Below are 20,165 nucleotides of genomic sequence, written 5' to 3' on the forward strand. Positions count from 1 at the left end.
CCATGCCTGTGCTCCAATTGGAAAAACAAATGAAATGCAATCAATTTTATCTCAGATGTTGAAAGTCGCCTTGGATAAATTAAAGTGACACTAATAAGTAATAATTACAAAACATAAACTCACAACAAATAACTTCATTTTTAACAGCACCTTTCTATAATGAACAGTACCCCAAGTTCCTTTATAAATACAGCTTACCTATATGTCATTATTTCAACACCATGAGCATAGGGAAGTAAACTCATTTAAAATCACATAGTATGGCAGATCTAGAGAGTCAACTTGTGCAGTGCCTCCACCACTAGGCCACTCTATTCATGAGTTACATTCAGTTCTACCTCTATAAGTTTTCTTTTCCTTGGGTCCGGGGACATTGTCTGCCTTCTGACTCTTGAGTATTCAAACCACTACTGACATAATGTGTCTTTAAGACTGTACCCACTAACCTACTCCAACCTTCTCCTCATCATTTGTATAATTAGTTTATTCAGCAAGACCCTCCATTTTGAAAGTATTTAATGTGGTTGTGTAAAGCCATTAAATCTGAAGAATAATAAGTGGTACAAACATTACTTGTTTTCATCGATGCACAGCTAATATAGAAAATACTGAGTATATTCTCCTGATTGAATACAGTATTTGATACCTAGTAACACAAATTATATTTGGGGTTTTTCCTCCCAGAGATCAGTAGAGGTGTTCCAGGGTAACAAGTTCAGAATGAGTAGACTGAGAAACTGGGGAGAAAGATGTGCGATGAAGCAGAGACTCCAACAGGAAAAATGGAGACTGAAGAGAAGAGAAATGACAGATCCTTTCACAGTTGGAATTATGTTCTCTTTAAAATGAAGAAAACCTTTGCTTTTTTTGTCAGCGCTGCCGTATCACTGGTTTCCTAATGGTGTTTCTGTCAGCTACTGAAGTTAATGCAAGATAAATGAGAATTTTGTGGAAATGTGATATTGCTACTGCTCTCAGTAGGGGACGCGGAGTCGAAGAGGAGGGGCACAGACATTGGAACAAGCAAACTATAGCTGGGAATGGGCTGGCAATGTATAATGTGGAAAAATAAAAAGGTGCTAATCAATTTATTATTGGATTATATTTCTTGTTTTTGTAACTGAATGTAATAGAGGCAAAAAATACCAAGTAATGGTGGGATTTAAATTTTGATTTTTACGACTTTGCCTTCATACTAATAATGGATCATAATATTATTCTTTAAAGAAAGAGGAGAGTCACTTAAAGAAAGGACAAAGTTAACGTACTCCAGGCTCAAATGTAACTGCTGATATTCAGTGTATTGGTCTAGTTTATTCAAAGTAAGAACAATACCTGACTTGGACAAGGCCGATTTGTATTTGCCACTTCACACTTATCCTTAACTAACAGTATAATTAGCTTAAGAGTGAAATTAATTATTTACTTCTAATACATCCTGGTGCTTTGATCTGTACATAGCCCTGTATGAACTGCTGATGCCTATTTTCACTCATGTTGGGATAAACCATTAAATAAATCACTTTAGTTCCTTTTGAGTTTTTGGAAATGTGACATCTGTTGTGAGGTTCAATTCAGCCAAGATAAAAGCAGATCTCTGTTTAAACCTACTAATGCACAATAGACAGAGCTCATTCCGAGGTTCAAGCTCTCGGAAATTACAAAATGCAAGCACAGAGCTCAACCCTCTGTTAAGAAACCACAGTTAGAAATGATCTACCCTGCCTTTAATAAGACTAGAGTGAAATTAATTAACCAATATCCAATAATTTCCTGTCTAATGCTACTGCTTCCGAAAATTAATTAGTGAATGCATTTATTATTTAAGTGCATTGAATCTCTGTGGTGTGGAAGTGTAAATATTTAATATTTACTAATGAGGGGTTCAGTTTGTAGAGCAGTGTACCTATTCAGTGTTGCATGACTTGTTTTGAAATGAAATGATGGCTTGATTGTCAGGTACCTTTTATTTTTATTTTTGTAATCATGCAAGTTAAAGCTAATGCTTCATTTATAATATGAGGAATATGCCTTGGCAAAACGTTGCTCCCTGCTATGATATACTGCTGCGATTCCAGCAGGCTGAGATGTTATAGTTGGCCTTAGACATTTATTAGCGCCATTTCTATAATCGCATATATGATACCAAGTTTAGCACTTGACTTTTTTTTTGTATAGTAAATGATACCTATTTTGCTTTTTAAAGAAACTGGTTTGTGTAATATGAATTTAGATATGGCATATTATTTTTCTTTTCTCTGTTTCATGGTTTATTTGTGTAAATATAAAATAAAATCCTTTAACATTATTTTTCTGTTAACGTACTACATAATCCTGGAAACCTTTGAACTGAAGATTTGTTTAATTATTTATAAGAAAACAGCACAGGTCACATATAAAATCATTTGAAATTTAATCCGTTTTTTAATCATTATTTATTTTCCTTTCAACGAGAGCATCACTTTTGTGTTTAGCAAGTGTGTATGGCACAAAATAACATTTTACTATTTATCAATAATGTATTTAATTTTGAAGAGTTGTCCAACCATCCATTTTCTTAAACCATTTTGTCCATTTACAGGGTCATCAGTAGACAGGCAGTCCCAGCAGCATCAGCCACATGGCACACTGGCACACATACACCCATACTGGGCCAATTAACCCATTAGACATGTATTTCAAAAGTGAAAAGTAATTTGGGAAAAAATATGGATAAAGAGAGAGCTTGCAAACCCCACACAGATGTTGAAAAGAATAGAAATCGACACCAGGTTCTTGAAGTTATGCCACGCCTTGAGAAACCCTAATTTGGTTCATACAGTTAAACATAACTACAGAATCTCATTTAAAAATATAATTTTGTTTATTAAACATTATATTTCTGGTTTTACATTTTTCAATTGTGCTTTTATGTGCAGAAAGCTCTGTGGACTATGCAAATTACTACCAAGGCATGTGGGACTGCACAGGAGACCAGTCAGATGAGTTATCATTCAAGAGAGGGGATCTCATTTATATTCTGAGTAAGGTTAGTATTGTTCAACCTCCTAATTTTAAAAAAACAACAGCTAATGTGTTCCTGGATGATTCTGAAATATGAATGCACCCTGGGTCAGACCATAATTATTTTATATACTGGATTACATTTCCAGCTGGAGGGCAATGGGAGAATAAATATGTCAAAAGAATGAAACTGAGATTTAAAAAGCATTGTGATATCTCTACTCTTCTGAAACTGTCACAGTGAAATTTGTGTTTTGTCACACAACAGCCTAAAAAGACCAAAATAAGCCCAGCCTTCACTGGTTGAGAAAAAGAGAATGATGAGGGGTGAGAGACAAGAAATATTTTCAGCCAATCAGATATGGCTGTGAACTCTGTGGATTTTAAAAATCATTTAGCCCCAGTAGGATGACTTAGGGATAGTAATTATTTATGACCAAGAAAACAAGATTTTAAAATGCAATTTTATTTTAATAGTCCTTCATTTTTTTGTCAAGTTACAGTTCAATAATTTTCAGCAATTAAAAATGTTTATTAGTTATCAGTTAAACAATCTTGTGCATGGGCAGTAAGTGACCATAGAATTCTCATCTAACAGTCTTTAAAGACAGACACAAAATCTTTGTATAAGATAAAGCTTTTAAATTGGTATTGTTTTATATTTGGTAAACCATTTATCTGTTGGAGGCAGTCCTGCAAAATGGGATTATGAGAAGTGTTTGTGATTCATTTGAAATGCTCAGAAGGACAGCCGAGTACAGTCATAGAACAGCCCTGACCTAATCATGTCTAAGAGGAGCAGAGGAAGGTTGTGTAATATGACATAAAACAAAGGGTTTTAATACCCTGCAAACATAATTGTGATTAGAATCTGCTTTAGTAAGTAAGTATTTTGGATTTTAGATACTTAAGTAACATTAATAAAAAGGAAAATCTATGCTTATAATAATGTAATAGTAATTGTTAATAACAATGCATTGCATCACCTCCACATATTGAAAACAAAAATATATCACTAGATAAAACAGTCATAAGACAGAATAATAATTTGTATTCCTCGAACCTCGAACCAAATGAGATCAGGTTTGTCAGTCTATTGTGGCCTTGTTTGATTTTGTAATATCTGACTATCAAAGCACCAATTAGCAAGGCAGACATAAGCACTACAAGAACTGTTTAATCTTTGTGGTGATCATAAGGGAGCTATGCAGTCAGCATGCTAAACACGTTCCTCACTGAGCGTCATACTTTCACAGAATGAGCAAAATCTCCTGCTCAGATTTGAACCAACGACCCACCTTGTCATCAGCATTTTAAAAAATCATTTGCGAATCAGCTCTGCATTGTGTGCTCTTATTTTGACAGAAGAATAATTTGTGTATATAAAAATATCAAGGAAAAAGCTGCTGCTGTTATTCTTTGCTGGAGTGTTTGTTTGAAATGCCCAAAAGCAAAATTTCCTGTGTAATGGAATTTGTGAACATTACGACTCTGGTATTACGGGGATAATTGAGTTGCTCACTCGAGTGAAACTCGCATTCTCTTTAATACAGCATGCAGGTGAAACATTTAAAGGTGCAGAGCAGCTGCCCAGTGGTGTCCCAGTTTTACTTTTTATGGCTTATATACCACGGTTATTTTAAATTGCTGTTTAAATTGTTAAAGTTTATTTTTAAAGCCCTGAGTCCAAAGATCAGCAGCCTTTGACAGATATTTACTTTGAAACTTTACTGACCAAAACTGTCACCAGCTAAAACATTACTATTGAGTGCACAGCCTTATAGTTGGTTCAGGTTCTGCCTCACAGGACATGGGTTCTAGTTTAATTACTAGGTGGTTGCTTACAACGTGGATTTCGTAGGTTATATGTGCAGTCCTGTCTGCTTCCTTGTACGGTTAAGATTAATCTAAATTGGCCAAATGCTAAACTGGTGTCCTATCCAGGGCTGGCTCCTGTCCATTGCTCTCCCGGGCCATTTGACAAGGAGAAAGCAAGGTGAACTGCTCAGTAAGGAATATTATCTGCTTTAATCTACTTCATAAGAAAAGAAGAAACAAGGAACCATCAGTGAGCAACATAAAATTCAAAAGTACATTAACATTTCAGCTACTGTAGCTCTCAGAGCTGACACTGTCCAGTATGGCCTTTATGTAAATTCTTTTGTGTGGTACTAAGTTTGTGAGTGTTAAAAGGTGTGTTTTGCACCTACATTAAGAATTATTCAGTTATTGTTTCTTTAAATCTATTCAAATATCCATCAAATACAGCTTGATTTTATACTACTGATTCACACCCACGCTCAGGCTCATTCTTACCAGGATAATATGCAATCTTTGCAGTGTGAGAGCAAAATGGAGTATTCAGAGAAAAGTTATAGGGTGAACATCTCACCTCTGGCATAAGAAGTGAATTCAGGTCCCTGAAATGGTCAGGTAGCAGCATGAACTACTGCAGGTGTGAGATGCTAAAATATGTTCCAGCTGCTAGGTCTTGAGATAAATATGAGCTCATCATACACAACTAACTGATGCTAGTACTTAAATAAAAGCTGCCAAGATCATGTTTGATCTCTTTGCCTTAAGATCATAGAAAATCTAAACTCCTCTGACTGCATTATAATTTTTGTAATTTTTATTCATCACTGTGCCATCTTTTTCTAGGTATAGACTCAAAATCTTTATGAATAAAAATATATATTTAAAGTGCAAGGTATAGATTGCAGCTCGGGGTCAACATTTTTTGTGATTTTCAATTAAACTGCGCCTGTGATAGAAATCTTTAAAAGATTATTGCCTGTAATGAGCTCTGCACAGTAAAATGCTGGCATGGCGCGGTCAAGAGGTCGTTTTACAGCAGGATCCTGTGTCCTGCAGCATTTCAGTAAAGCCATTTAGTCAAGCTAGGAAAATGAAAGATAAAGGAGGACAATGAAACAACAATGGGAAGGAAAAATGCAGACAGAAGAATAAAGACAGACAAGAAAGGTAGCAGTGCAAACCATCATGTGTCCCAGCTTGGGCAGTGTCATAAAAGTGTCAGTAATGGGAAACTTTGAAAGAAGGGAGTAAGTGTATGTCCTGAGAAGAGGAAGGAAGTTGACTTGCACCATTTGTGTGCAGCATTCCCCGAGGTAAGCTGTCAAATAACTGTTTGTAGGGTGTTAGCTTGTAGTCACTGTCACTTGGGGCTGACTTGATGAGCTTTCGCAGAGGTATTTATCATGATTAAGTGTGGATTCTGCATCCTGACCAATGTGAGCAATTGTTCAGCCTTCTAGTTTACACAACAACAGGTAGCGTCATTAACAGGGGAACAGAATGGAAAGAGTGTGAGTACATTTAGCAGCACTTCCATAAGCCCAGGGAGTCAGTCAGAGCAGATCTACATTTTCAAAATGTGCCTGTAAAAAGAGACTGTTATTGTAAGGGAGAATCTTTTCATTGTTATTATAAATACATTAGGGGTGGATTGGCTCACCCTTAAGTAACTGCCTTGGCAAGAAATTTTGTTCATTTCTGTCTGACTATCAAAATCTACAACAAAGCTATAAAAGAAACCTTGGCTTATATACGGTGTGATCTTGTGATTTCAGCATGGGACTTTTAATCATAAGTGTGTGACATTGAACAAATTACTTAACATGTCTGTGGCTCAATTCTAATATTGTATTTTTGAAGGCAATTATCTTCTATTTTGTGAATTAAGTTTGTGTTCACTATAAAAATAAACAGTACACAATAATAGTAATTCTGATTGTGCTTTTTTGTTTGTCCTACTGAAAATGGTCAAACAATGGACAGCCCCTTTTCTTCTGTCTGCCTAGTTTTAGTAAGCCCATTCCTTTCTAGAATGCTCCTATAAAGCAGTAGTTAACACCAGCATGAATGATAGTATTTAGCCACTGTAATTTATACCAGAGCATGCTTGTCTTAATTGACCAGGCCTTTACCAAGTCAGTGATCTGGTCATGAAAGAATTACTGAAAACACTTCACTGTGGTCGCAAAAACACTGTAGATCTGGACTTATATTTTAAAGAAACTGCCCTGGCAAATTATTCTAAACACAGGAAAATTTTAAAAAGAAGCAAAATTAGCCAAAAGGTGATATGAAAGTTTAAAGAAGATCTGAATTTCCAACTCATTTCATGCGGTGCATTTATGTTATTTAGCAGATGCAGAGTTTTTTGCTAAAAAGCATGAAAAATGTTACAATTGAGATTAAACTAATCAGTCTATCAAACACATTTGGTTAACCAATAGTTTCCTAATATCTTATTCTTTAAAAACCATGAGTTTTCACTTAAACCACATGACAGTGTTGTTTGTTCTAGATTCTCATGGTCATTTGTGTGCAGAAAAGCTTTCTGGTATCTGTCAATGATACTCTTTTGTTTCCACTCTGCACTAAAGAATGTCATCTGATGTACTGTATATCTGTAAGCAGGAGCTTTTGAGAACTTTGAGGGCCACAATTATACCTCTAAGTATCCTGCTCATCTTATGTCTTAACAAGGTCCAGTTCCTGTATCTTGTCACAGTAAGACAGGCCCTTTACTCCTGAGACCTACTGGGCTGCTTTTCTTTTTGTGGATCCTAACGCCATTGCAGTTTATTGTATTAGGGGAATCAAAATCACACATAAAACTTAAAACTCTTAAGAGCCTTCTAGAGATTGAGTATCTAGACTATTGGTTAACATTTGACTATTTTAATTATATCATCTACAATGTGTTTGCCTTTGTAGTTGCTTCTGTGTATTACCTGTAACATGAGGATGCTGTGTCAATATAATAACCAAAAAACCTTTAGTGATTTTCTTTCTGTAGATTAGTTTTTTCCTTTTTTATGTATAATTTATATTCCCTTTACCTGAATATCTCTTGGCACTTGTCTGCCTTGAAAGAAAGATAGTTTTCATATGTTTACTTTGCCTGAAAAATATCCATGTATTTCTATACTGAGTTGTGGACTGCGCTGTATTAGCTATTAACCAATTGTTGGTGTTTTCCATAAAAAATGTAAGGTTATTCTTTATATCTTTTTCTGTGTTTTGCTGTCGTTTGTTGGAGAGGCAGTATGTTAGATAAGAACACTAAGAAGCTGAACATGGAAGAAGGCTGGCTCAGTGCTGGGCAGGACTGTGGACTTATTGGGAGTTGTGGTGGAAATGCGTATGAGAAAGAAGGTACTGGCTAACCTCTCCCCAACATTTTGGTGGGTCAGAGAAGTAAACGTAGCAGTTGCCCTCTCTCTCCATGCCGTAGAACAGAATGCTTTAAAAGATCATCAATGTTTTAAACATGGATTGTAAAAAGAAACGGTAAAAACACAAATGCCTATGGCACATCACCTGTGACCTTACCTCTTATTGATCATTCTGTCTTTATCTGTACTTATGAACTAGTTTACAGTTTAATTTTGCTGTATTATCACTGATGCCAGTTGCTACACACTTTAGGTTCTAAAATATAAGGTGCAAGGAGACAAAGATAGAATTAAGTGTGCAGTATTGAACTAAGTGCAATGCAAGCAAGCAAGGAATGCCACAGATTTAAGTAAATATCAGTATTTAAACAGCAGATTAGTTTCACAAGAACAACAGAGAGGACAAATTCATATTAATGAGCGTATAAAACCTCCCTGTGTTTGATGAGCAGTAAGTGATGTAAAGTTTTCCGCTGTCCTAGGCCTAAATTACTATTATAAAATTGTTCAACACATGGTAAAAAAAAAAAAAAAAACATCAAAAGACTGATGTAGAATGCTGCTTTGCAAAATGGAAGGCCTTCCAAAGCCTAGAGGAGGTAAGAAGAGTAGGTAGATGTCATGTGATCAAACCTGCTTAATCTAGACTAGGGTCATGGGGAGTGCTGGCACTTATCCCAGCTAGTATAGTGTGCAAGGCAAGAACAAACCTGGAGAGGGCTCCAGTCCATCGCAGGGTGAAAACACACATATCCATTCACCAGACACACACTAGGGCCAATTTAGCATCACCTAACCTACGTGTAACCAGAGCACATGGAGGGAATCCACGTAGACTTGGAAAGAACATCCAAAGTCCATGCAGAGAAGACCCGGGACATAAACACTGGTCTCCTTATTGCAAGGCAGCTGTGCCACCGTTTTGCCCCTGACTAGGCAGATGATGTTTTTTAAATCAGATAGCTGTTACTATTTAACTGTGATCATGTGTGCAGATCATATTTATTATTGCCTAGCATCCTTTATATGGTCACGTGATACAAATGAAAGTACAGTATGTAAAATAACAGCAGACTGCAAGTTTAACCCAAAGACTGAGGGAGTCAGCTCATCTCTAAGTCAGTCCAATTTCATTTTGGACTTGCTGCATTCTCACTTTGCATGTACCAATCACAGATGAATTTCTACTTGGAAGTACATGGAAGTCTGAAACTTTTACATTTTACACTTAAGAAAAAGAAGAATGCCGTAAAATAATGTCTATTACGGTATATAGGAAATCACTATTCAGGAAATTCCTGATTGTTTTTAGAAGGAGTTGTTTTTGTTGTTTATTTTGTTAAGCAGTAATAGGCAAATGGTCACCAAGTTACAGTCATATGGAAAAGTTTGGGAACCCCTCTTAATTCTTTGGATTTTTGTTTATCATTGGCTGAGCTTCAAAATAGCAACTTCCTTTTAATATATGACATGCCTTATGGAAACAGTAGTATTTCAGCATTGACATTATGTTTATTGGATTAACAGAAAATCTGCAATATGCATCATAACAAAATTAGACATGTGACTAAATTTGGGCACCCCGCCAGAGATATGACATCAATACTTAGTTGAGCTTCCTTTTGCAGATATAACAGCCTCTAGACACCTCCTATATCCTTTGATGAGTGTCTGCATTCTGGATGGAGGTATTTTTGACCATTCTTCCATACTAAATCTCTCCAGTTCAGTTACATTTGATGGCTGCCGAGCATGGACAACTTGCTTCAAATCATCCCATAGATTTTCGATGATATTCATGTCAGGGAACTGTGACGGCCATGCATACAACAAGCGACTCTGTTTGTGGCGTGAATGCAGAAAGAGCTTCTTTCTCATCACCCTGCCATACAGATGTTCTTTGTGCAAATTACGCTGAATTGTAGAACGATGTACAGATACACCATCTGCAGCGAGATGTTCTTGCAGGTCTTTGGAGGTGATCTGTGGGTTGTCTGTAACCATTCTCACAATCCTGCGCATATGCCGCTCCTGTATTTTTCTTGGCCTGCCAGACCTGCTAGGTTTAGCAGCAACTGTGCCTGTGGCCTTCCATTTCCTGATTCCATTCCTTAAAGTTAAAACTGTCAGTTTAAACCTCTGAGATAGCTTTTTGTAGCCTTCCCCTAAACCATGACACTGAACAATCTTTGTTTTCAGATCTTTTGAGAGTTGATTTGAGGATCCCATGCTGTCTGTCACTCTTCAGAGGAGAGTCAAAGGGAAGCACAACTTACAATTGACCACCTTAAATACCTTTTCTCATGATTGGGCACACCTATCTATGAAGTTCAAGGCTTAACAAGCTTATTCAACCAATTTGGTGTTTCGGTGTTTCAAGTAATCAGTGAGCAGTGACATGCATTCAAATCAGCAAAATTACAAGGGTACCCAAATTTTTACACAGCCAGTTTTTCATATTTGATTTAATTTCATACAACTAGATACTGCGTCACTAAAAATGTTTGTTCGGAAAACACCCCAGTACTGAGATGTTCCTAGGAAATGAAAGACATACCACTGTTATCTTTTTTGTTGCAAGTAAATTATTATGCAGGTTGAGAGGGGTTCCCAAACTTTTTCATATGACTGTAAGTCAGTTTAACTAAATTTAAACCCATGGCAAAATACAGTATCTGCAATTGCCAATCAGTTTTATCATCTGTTGGTTTAATGTGCATGAGCCTTCTTTATACATCAGTGGCTGGATTGACCGTGTCCCGGCCGTGCCTGGTGGCGAGAGGTCTGGGCGGGCGCCCGGGAGGGTAGCGCCTACCACCCGGGCCTCTCCAGGGCCAGGACTGCAAAGAAAGTGTAGAATTTCAAGGTCCTGGGTAACACCATCTATGTATATAATTCACTAAGGCAAGACACCCATGGAAAGCACGCCGGAAGGGGCGTGGATTCACTAAGCCGCCGACAAGTAAGACACCTATGGCGCACGCAGGAAGGAGCCACGCCAGAGGTGAATCGCCATATGCAGCGTGTAAAACGGTTTGCGAGGGGTATCCCATGGGATCCTTAAAACAATCCTTTAAAACTGAGGTTAAAACACAATGAAGTAAGCAGTCTTTAAAAATCGAGTTTTCGGTTGCGACGCACAACCGTGTGCACCATAACAAACTGTTTTACATGCTACATACAGCAATTCGCATCCGCGGCAAACATGCGTCTTCTTAGATGCTCCTGCAGGAACACAAAAAGTCTACGTGAGTCACAGGTGCATCTGGACTGTGCAAAGACGACAACGACACACATGATGAGTGGGAGGTGGGCACATGAGCAATGGCGGTCCGCCAGTTTTAAGTCACCGACGATTGTGTGTTGGTTCGTTCCGTGCATTGTTACACTGTTGCTTTTCTTGCTGATTTATTACATTACCAATTTTTCAAATGTTAATTTTCTCCCTGTGCTTAAAAATCATTACAAAACCAGCCTGATTATGCGGCGTATGGTATGCCGCGGGTTGGCTAGTTTCCTTTACTTTACATTGGAGGTCAGCACATTTAATATGGCCAACAAACTCACAAGAGTTAAAGATGTTCAAGATTTCTCAAAAAGCACTGACCATTTTCTGCTATCCATTATGGTTTTCTCCTTCTCCATCACAATTTTTATATGGCAAAAAAGTGATGTGTACCACTTCCACATTTCATAACATTATTTACCCACAACATCTTGAACTTAGTGCCATCTACAATAATCTGATGAATACGTCTAAATGTATTTTTGTTAAATTTACTGTTAATGAACTCGTAGGAAATGATTATTTCTGTTGTCCTTATTTTACATATTTTTATTGAAGAAAAAATCAAACTGCACACAAATGATGTTACATTTAATTTACTTAAGCACACATTATGCTATACAGGATTTTGGAATGGCTTTAGATTATCCTGGGAGCGATGCCACAATGAAGAAACAATGCTCAGACAGGATTCCAGCCCACATCTTTTTCTTTGACTCCTTTTGGTCTAATGTTGCATCATTGAGGTCCTCACTCTTAATCACCAAGTAACCCATGTTTACTGTCTGTAAAGAATTAATTATGCCCTTTTCTAGAATCTGCAGTTTCATTCTTTTAGTTAATAGAAAATTTAAGAACTGACTTTAGACTTTAATTACAACATACCTCTTAGGTGGCAGTACAGTAAATCTGCCAGCTAAAGTCACTCACCTTCTCCTACTACTTACTGGTAGAATAATCCAACACAATACTTGGACTTCCTCACTAAGAGAATTATATTTCATGTAGCCAGGAGGAAAAGGTCCAGACTTTTCCATGACAGAAGAGTGGTGACATGCAGATAGTGATTTTCAGGCGACACAAACTCAAACTCACACTGAACATCACAGTCAGATGAGGCCAGAAGGTCATCAGCAGCAGAGATGCTATGCTGCATAATATGACCCCTGAACGACCCTGTATGAAGCCAGAAGTTTTTTAGCCTAGCAACCGCCATACATCCACTCAAAAAGAAAGCCTTAATTAGGTAACAAAATGCTTTCATTCAAATCTCAGGGAGGCACTGCTGGAGCCGTTGTGCTCAGATGTGTTGAAAATAGGCCTGAGATTGAGAAGAACACACACTGACTGTAAGAGAAAGTTTTAATGTTCAAAAGAGGCTCTAAGATTCAAAACTGAAGTTCAGTAATTAGACTGTAAATACCTGTAGTTTACGTTCCCAGATTATCTACCACAGATTTTAATTTCAAGGCAGCAACCAAAATTAATGATCTTATGATGTAGATAAAAAGTGGCACAGCAGGTAGCTCAAATATTTAAGCCCAGGTTTGATTTATAGCCAGGGAGCACCTTGTCCATTCACAGCCCAAAGACATACTGCTATACTAATAAAAAACTCTGATATGACTTGGTGTGGTTGTATGAATGAATGTATCCCGTGCCTACAGTGGTCTCCATCTTTCTGCACCCTTTATTTGATACGCTAATTGGTAAAAGTGATGAATGGATGAAATATCAATCAAAAGTACCACATTGAACTGTCCTTGCTTAAACAAAATTGTGATGTGGCTATCTTTTATCCATTTTCTGGGCGTTTTTGTCAGGAGATGGAAGCATATCCTGGCAGCAACAGGCACAGAACAGAGCATGAACTCATCACAGAACACACTCAACTCCACATTAACCGAAAGTGGGCTAATTTGGCATCACCTGTTTGCATCACACAGCCTGCCTTTTAACCTTGAAGGTGTCCAACAAAGGCAAGTGGAGAACACGCAAATACCTTCTAGTAGGCACTCCTGTCTGTTATTAAACCAGAGTCCAGTGAGACATGAAAGCTATCCATTGGGACAGTGTTCTACTACACTTGTCTTTCATGCAAGTAAAAGCCATAAGTAACCAGCCCTTTCCTTCTTGTTCTGTTCAGACCTTTACTGGTACAAGTTCTTTACTCACTTACTAGCCTCCCCACCATGCTGTCCTTCTACTAATTGCCTCATTACATTGTTTTCTTCAGTCTGTTTGACTTTGAGCTTTGCCAGGTATCATGCAGCATTACTTCTTATGTAGCAGGGCTCCTTAAGAAAGGCACTCTATAAGATAAACACTGATGGACTGATATATTGAAATCCGTAGAGCATGATTGTTTTTGGCAACTGTCAATTCAGAATTGGAGCTGGTAGCTTATTTTCACTGCAACTCAGCTGGAAAGCTAATGAGTGTTAATCAGATATTCTGATACTTTAATGATTAATGCTTACATTTGAATGCTTATGCTGTTTTGTAGAATGTAAGAGGTAACTTTTTTCAACCTGTTGTTCAGCCCTCCTGATTGATGTATGTCTTTCTTATTTCCACTTCTCATTAGCAGAGCATTTTATTCTTTCACCGAGACATGGACAGCTGAGGCATAGATTTTGGTTAGCTATACTGTAAACGTTAGGCAGCTGTCAAAGCCAACTGCATTTGATTTACAGCATGATGGTCACTCATATTCTGTGTTTCAGCTGTATGAGAGCTCTGTTACCAGATTTTCACTTTAGTCTGGTTTGTTTTGGTAAAACATTAATGTATGTTTTAAAGTTTTATTGAATGCTGCAGTACAACAGGCTAGCACTGCAAAAATACAGTTGTTCATTGTGAGGTTGTTATAATTTCATTTGTAATAGAATTGTTATTTTGGCCTTAATAAATATAAAACTGGATATGCATTCTGAACACTATCAAAAGGTGAAGGGGAAAGCAAGAGAAACTGGTAACTAAGGAAAAAAAGTATGTGCAGTCGACTGCATCTTAATTTCATTTTCAATCTTGTCCCAATTAATTTCACAGAATTAATCTTGCTAGGCCACATGCGCTCACATACACACGCTCTTATTACTACAGCAGCAGCCAGCAGCCTTGGGCCCTGTATGTTTTTCTTTTCTCTGATTTTGCTGTTCACTACAGTGATACATGAAAGAATATCTAATGGTAAAATCCATCTGGCTCTTTCTAGCCCCACAATTTTGTGGACTTGATGCACTTAGACATTTGAAGAGCTCCATTTATAGAAAATGAATTTATTAACCCAGGTAATTAAAAACTACTGATTCATGACTCCTCCTGTTTCTTTCAATCGACAATCAAAAGACAATCAATTGTCTTTACCTGGCCTTTTTAGCTTCAAAATCTGCACCACAATGTCTCATATTTACAAAATCCAATTTGTCTTTCCATAAGCATACGCAAAGTTCCAAATAAAAAGACTGGATGAAAGATTTTAATTTTCAAGAAGTATTTTGTCTAGTTACTATCTTTTATGAAAACCTAAAAGAAATGTGTTAATTCACACTACTCTTTAACATTTGATTGGAGGCCTAAATTAAGGCACAGTTTAATGAAAATAATAGAGATAGAAATAAGTTATTAGTAGAAATTATAATATATGGCTGTATCAGCTTCTCATTTTCCCTTTCTTTCCTGGTGAGGGGTGCAGTTTTAACAGGCTAATCAGAGTAAACCAGTCTTTCCATCCCTTAACAATAGTCTCCAGCTTACTCTGGAGAGTTACAATGTGCTCTTAGACTAGACTGATGTGACCATCTATTATGATTGCCCCATGGTCTCTTACACATGAGCCAAACTGGGATACTTCCAGTGGGAGTCACCCATGTGTAACATCATTAAATGCCTGTATCACTTCAATTCATTTTTTTTATCTGTCTTTAACAGAAACAACTGTACTATGAAGTCCACTTTAAAAGTCAAGCTTCTCACCGTATGATGAGGAAGCTTATTTTTGTTGCTTGCACTGACAATTTAATTCTGTCATTCATTAACTAAAGAATGCAGATTGATTGATAACTCAAGGCATAGCTCCCACTTTATAACCACCATCCAATGTTGCTGAAGTATTGATGCTGCTGCACCACATTTTTGCCTACTCTCCTAAGTTTCATTTGCCCTCACTAATGAGGAATACCACAGTACATTTGGACACTTGAACCTGGGGAGCTGCTCCAAATTCGCCAGGAGAGAAGTATGACCTTGGATTTTGAAGTGCAAATTCCCAACCCAACCAGTGCAAATATTTTGTCTCTCCTCATGAATTTTGCTCAGGTAGATGCCCTATATCCTGCCTGAGAGGGCAGCAGTGGCAGGTATTAAATTTGATCCTCTGGATTACATAGCTACCTTTTCTGCCCCTGTGCTAAATGAAAACTTCATCAGCCCAATGACTGATTAGGATTCTAACTGCAAGGGTGTATCTTGGTAGTAGCAGGCTTTCTCTCAGTCACTGCTCCTCTTGCTTTACTCACTCTTTCCCATCTCTTGTCCTTCCTGAAACAGCAGCAGTAAGACATAAATATGGGACCTATGGATTATACACAAGCCTTGCTTTACCAATATCCTTCTGTGTAGTGATAAAATAGATGAGTATGCAAGCCATTGGCCCAAGTTCAGTGTCTGCTGCCATCACTTGCTCAGCAAGAATCTGAGGCTGAGAGGAGGGGAATCATAGAACTAAGCAAATTGCTGAACACAGACACCATTCCAGTATGCATTAAAGATCACAGTCTGATGAAGCCAAATAACCACACAGTCTAGGTCCTTCACCTGAATACTTTCTTCTCAATTTAAACAAAACATAGATGTGGAAATTACAAAAAGGAGAGTTGTTCTTCCTCTGGTAAAGTGGCATTATAAGATAGAGAATCTACATTGCCAAGCTGTAGTCCTTCTTTCTGCATCTCCATTTGTGGATAGTAAGCCTCCCAAAGCCACAGCTCATTATGTCTATGTACTATATACTGTAGTATAGGTCACTCAGCTAACAAGGACTCAGTAATGAATGACACCGCTGAACTTGAGTCTTGGTATTCCTGTTCTGAGTGAGGTCCCCCTCATTTGTGGTTGAAACATCTTATGAATTAATTTTTGCATCACTCTTTATTAATTTTAGCCTTATTTGGAGCACAAGATTCTGAAGAGTTTAGCCCTAAGATTTCTTAAGATACACAGTCACTCTGTTAAACTTATGCACGTAGGAATGTTTAGATAAAAAAAACAAAAATGTAAGATGTACTTGGAAAGGGTTAAGTACAGATTGGAAAAATTATTTTATTAGCAGTGTGATTTTTTTTAGGCATATCTTTAGCACCCTTTCTGTTTTTTCTTCCATTTTATAAATCTCCATATTATCAAACAAACTTTTGTTAATATCCCTGCCTGGTACAGTAACTTGATGACATTGTTTATGTGTTGTTAGTTTTTTCTCAGATCACTACTACACACACGTTCAAACTTTATCATTAAGGCTCACTACTGTCTTGTGTGAGTTCTCTTAAAATGTATAGTAATGTGAGGTCAGTGGGTTATAGAAATCATTTTACAGGTTAATTAATATAAATAAATGTCAATGTTTGGCAATTGGAATATGTGATATTTGTACAGTTTGTACAGATATATACAGTACTTTGCATTTATTTATACTTAGTTTATAAATGACCATGCTTGTTCATGTTTCGATTCTCCAGTTGTGGAATTGTTTGAGACATTGAAAGTAGGTAATTGTAAATTGAGAGGATGTGGACAACAAAGGCACCCTTTTTATTAATACAGAACCATGAGTAAGTGATGCACATCTCTCACAGCCTGGAGCATCAGCATGCTGTTCTCTGTGACTGGTCCCGGGTGAAATGTCTGTAGTGATTTTCATCCCAGTCAATACATATCCAGCTGCAAAATCCTCAAGCACATACTGAAGATTGCAGTCAGATGAGGCCAGAAGGTCATCGCCAGTAAAGATGCTGTGTAACATGACCTCTGCATGACCCAATATGGGGGTATAAGTTTTTTTAGCATAGCAACCATTACACATCCACTCAAAAAAAAAAGCTTGATTTGGGTAGCAAAATGCTTTCTTCAGTCTCAGGGAGGCACTGCAGGAGGACCTGTGCCTAGACATGTTAAAAGCAATACTGAGAGAGGAGTGGGTATGATGGCTTAAGAACAGTTTCGTTATTTAAAAAGTCCTACATCCAGCAAAAGCTGGACATCTTGCTGTTTTGGTGGGGTCAGATTTAATGGAAGAGAGAATCACATTGATGAAAAACTCGAATCAAAAAAGAAGGCACAGTTTGGCAACACAAATGGCTGCAACATAATGTTCAAAGTACGATTTCATGATTGCTTCAAGTGTTGTTAAAAATTATTATCAAACAAAAAAAAATATCTCTAGAAGTCTATCCATATAGTTTCGAGCCTGTACAGTTTACAGTCATGGTATGCTGTTCAGTATCCTCTTGTTTGTTAGTCTTACTTTACATAACTTCATTTAAACCTTCACATTTACTAATTAATTAATGTCTATATGTTTAGCATTTTACTGCTTTTTTATTTGTGGCAACTCTAGTTTGGCTCTGTATAAGTGGATTTGTATTGGAATGTCCTGTGACATGAGCTGACATTTTGTCCACATTTGGCTCCTGCCTTGTGGCTGATGCTGTCAAGATAGAATCTTCCTCAACACCCTGGACAGCATGGTTTGGGCTAAAAAATATTACATTAGGCCTGTCTACTGTGACCTGTGTTGTACAGTACAGTATAAGTGGAAATTGGACTGAAATGAGCTGTGATATCTAACTGGCAACAAAGAGGCACAGCAGGTGATGATGTCACCCCTGTTCAGTTCTCGACTGGATCACCTTCTCTGTTTAGCCTACACGTTATATGTATTTGGTTTTCTCACACAATGCCAAAACGTGCAGTATAGAGGTTTGGTAGAAATTAAGGTGTGTGTGCGCTGCAATGGACTGCCATTTTGCTGGAAGCAGTCATAATACACTTAGCATCCCTGCCTCCAAAATGAATAGGTGAAGTACATATAGCCACTTACATCCACCTTTTAAAATAGCATTGTCTCTTCTTTTAATAACATACAATTTAAAATGTGTATCTTTATTCCACCCATTTTCTGAATGCAGTACACACCTTGAAGGTCTAGCCTATTAAGTGAACTCTGTTATCTTATAAAGCACTACTGTAAGTACATACAGTTTGTTCTATATATATATAGCATCTTTCTTACTGAACAATATCACAAAATATGTTAACAAGTAAAGAGAAGTGCAAAAGATAGCAACATGTGATAAAGGTTAAAGGTCATAGAGACTGCACATGTCCTACCAACAAGTCAGAAATTTAAAAAATGCAATGAACTAAATCTATACAGACATTAAATGACATGTCCTAATATAGTACAACAACAACATAACACTTTGTTTTAGGTACTTTTTTGACATGAGAAATATTGCCAAACCCATCTACAGATGATCTTCAGGTCATTACGCTTTTAAAAGAAAATCAAGCACATGGCAGTGTATCTGTGTGAGGCACTAGGCATCTAAACATGTTTTTTTTTTTATCTAGTAAATGTATTGAAGCTTGGCAGGACATTGTTTCCCTTCTTCAAATGGTTAAATACCTTAGAGTGTGAATAAGAGTCTCCACTACATCATCTGTATTCTCTGGTCTATTCCAGTGGACAGTGTTGATTGAGGTTACTTTTCTGCATTCATCACCTGAAGGGCCGTTTTTGACACTGGCTGTAGAAGCAGCCATGAATGACAGTGCGGTAGGTTAGGCTGTTCTGTCAGCTCTCAGTATTTCACATCCCAGTAATCTCAGTAATTCAGATCATAGGAGTTTTTTGTTTTCCTCTTCTCCATGTCAGCTAGTCAAACAGTCATATTCAGGAATCAAAAACTTCATCTATATCCTAAATCAACGGAAACCACTATGGACTGTTTTATTTGCTTTTGTATCTTTTCATTAACTTTCATAACATCAAACTGTTTCTACTCAATGGATTGCCATTTAAATATGCCTAGGTAAAATGGATACTTATATATATACCACATATATTTATTTTTGTTTATTAATTAGATATGGTTGTTCCATTTTCTGCCTTAATGTATACATATTTTAATTAGAAAACCTTTTTCTGATAAGAGTGAAGTTTTTATTTTTCACTTTAGTGGTTAGGTTTTGATTAACAATACCTGGTTGATTTTGTATTTAGTATATTTACATTTACCAGAATTACTGTAGTATTAATTAATTATAATAATCTAAGTAAATGTGGCATATCTTTATTATTATTATTATTATTATCATCCCAGTAGACAGATAAAGCCTAGAATCCAGCTATTACTGTATAATTCACCAGTTTACTTGCCTTGTGTTGCTGTTCCATATGTAACCAAAGATATAGAAAATAACAAAGAATAGGAGGTGAGACAGCGGCTCAGTTTTAAATCTGTGTTTTTATGTTTTTACCATGCCTGCATATAGTTTCTCTGGTCCAAATTTGTAACTCTTATGTAGCCAAGCAAGAAAAAATGTGGCCATACTTGTCATTTTTTTCCAGTAGGGTTGGTTCCTTCCTTGTAAAGCTCCAGAATGCT

At 37.1% G+C, this 20,165-nt stretch overlaps 1 protein-coding gene across 2 annotated transcripts in view; it reads left to right on the forward strand.

The window, feature by feature from the left end:
* skap1 (src kinase associated phosphoprotein 1) overlaps positions 1 to 20,165 on the forward strand; it is a 258,909-nt gene that overhangs the window by 199,504 nt on the left and 39,240 nt on the right. For both annotated transcript variants that reach the window (XM_039739883.1, XM_039739882.1), the window contains exon 11: positions 2,919 to 3,028. In XM_039739883.1, coding sequence (XP_039595817.1) covers positions 2,919 to 3,028 — 110 coding nt within the window. The remainder of the gene's footprint in view (positions 1 to 2,918; positions 3,029 to 20,165) is intronic.

The sequence above is a fragment of the Polypterus senegalus genome, chromosome 17, assembly GCF_016835505.1.
Source record: "Polypterus senegalus isolate Bchr_013 chromosome 17, ASM1683550v1, whole genome shotgun sequence".
Lineage (NCBI taxonomy): Eukaryota > Metazoa > Chordata > Cladistia > Polypteriformes > Polypteridae > Polypterus > Polypterus senegalus.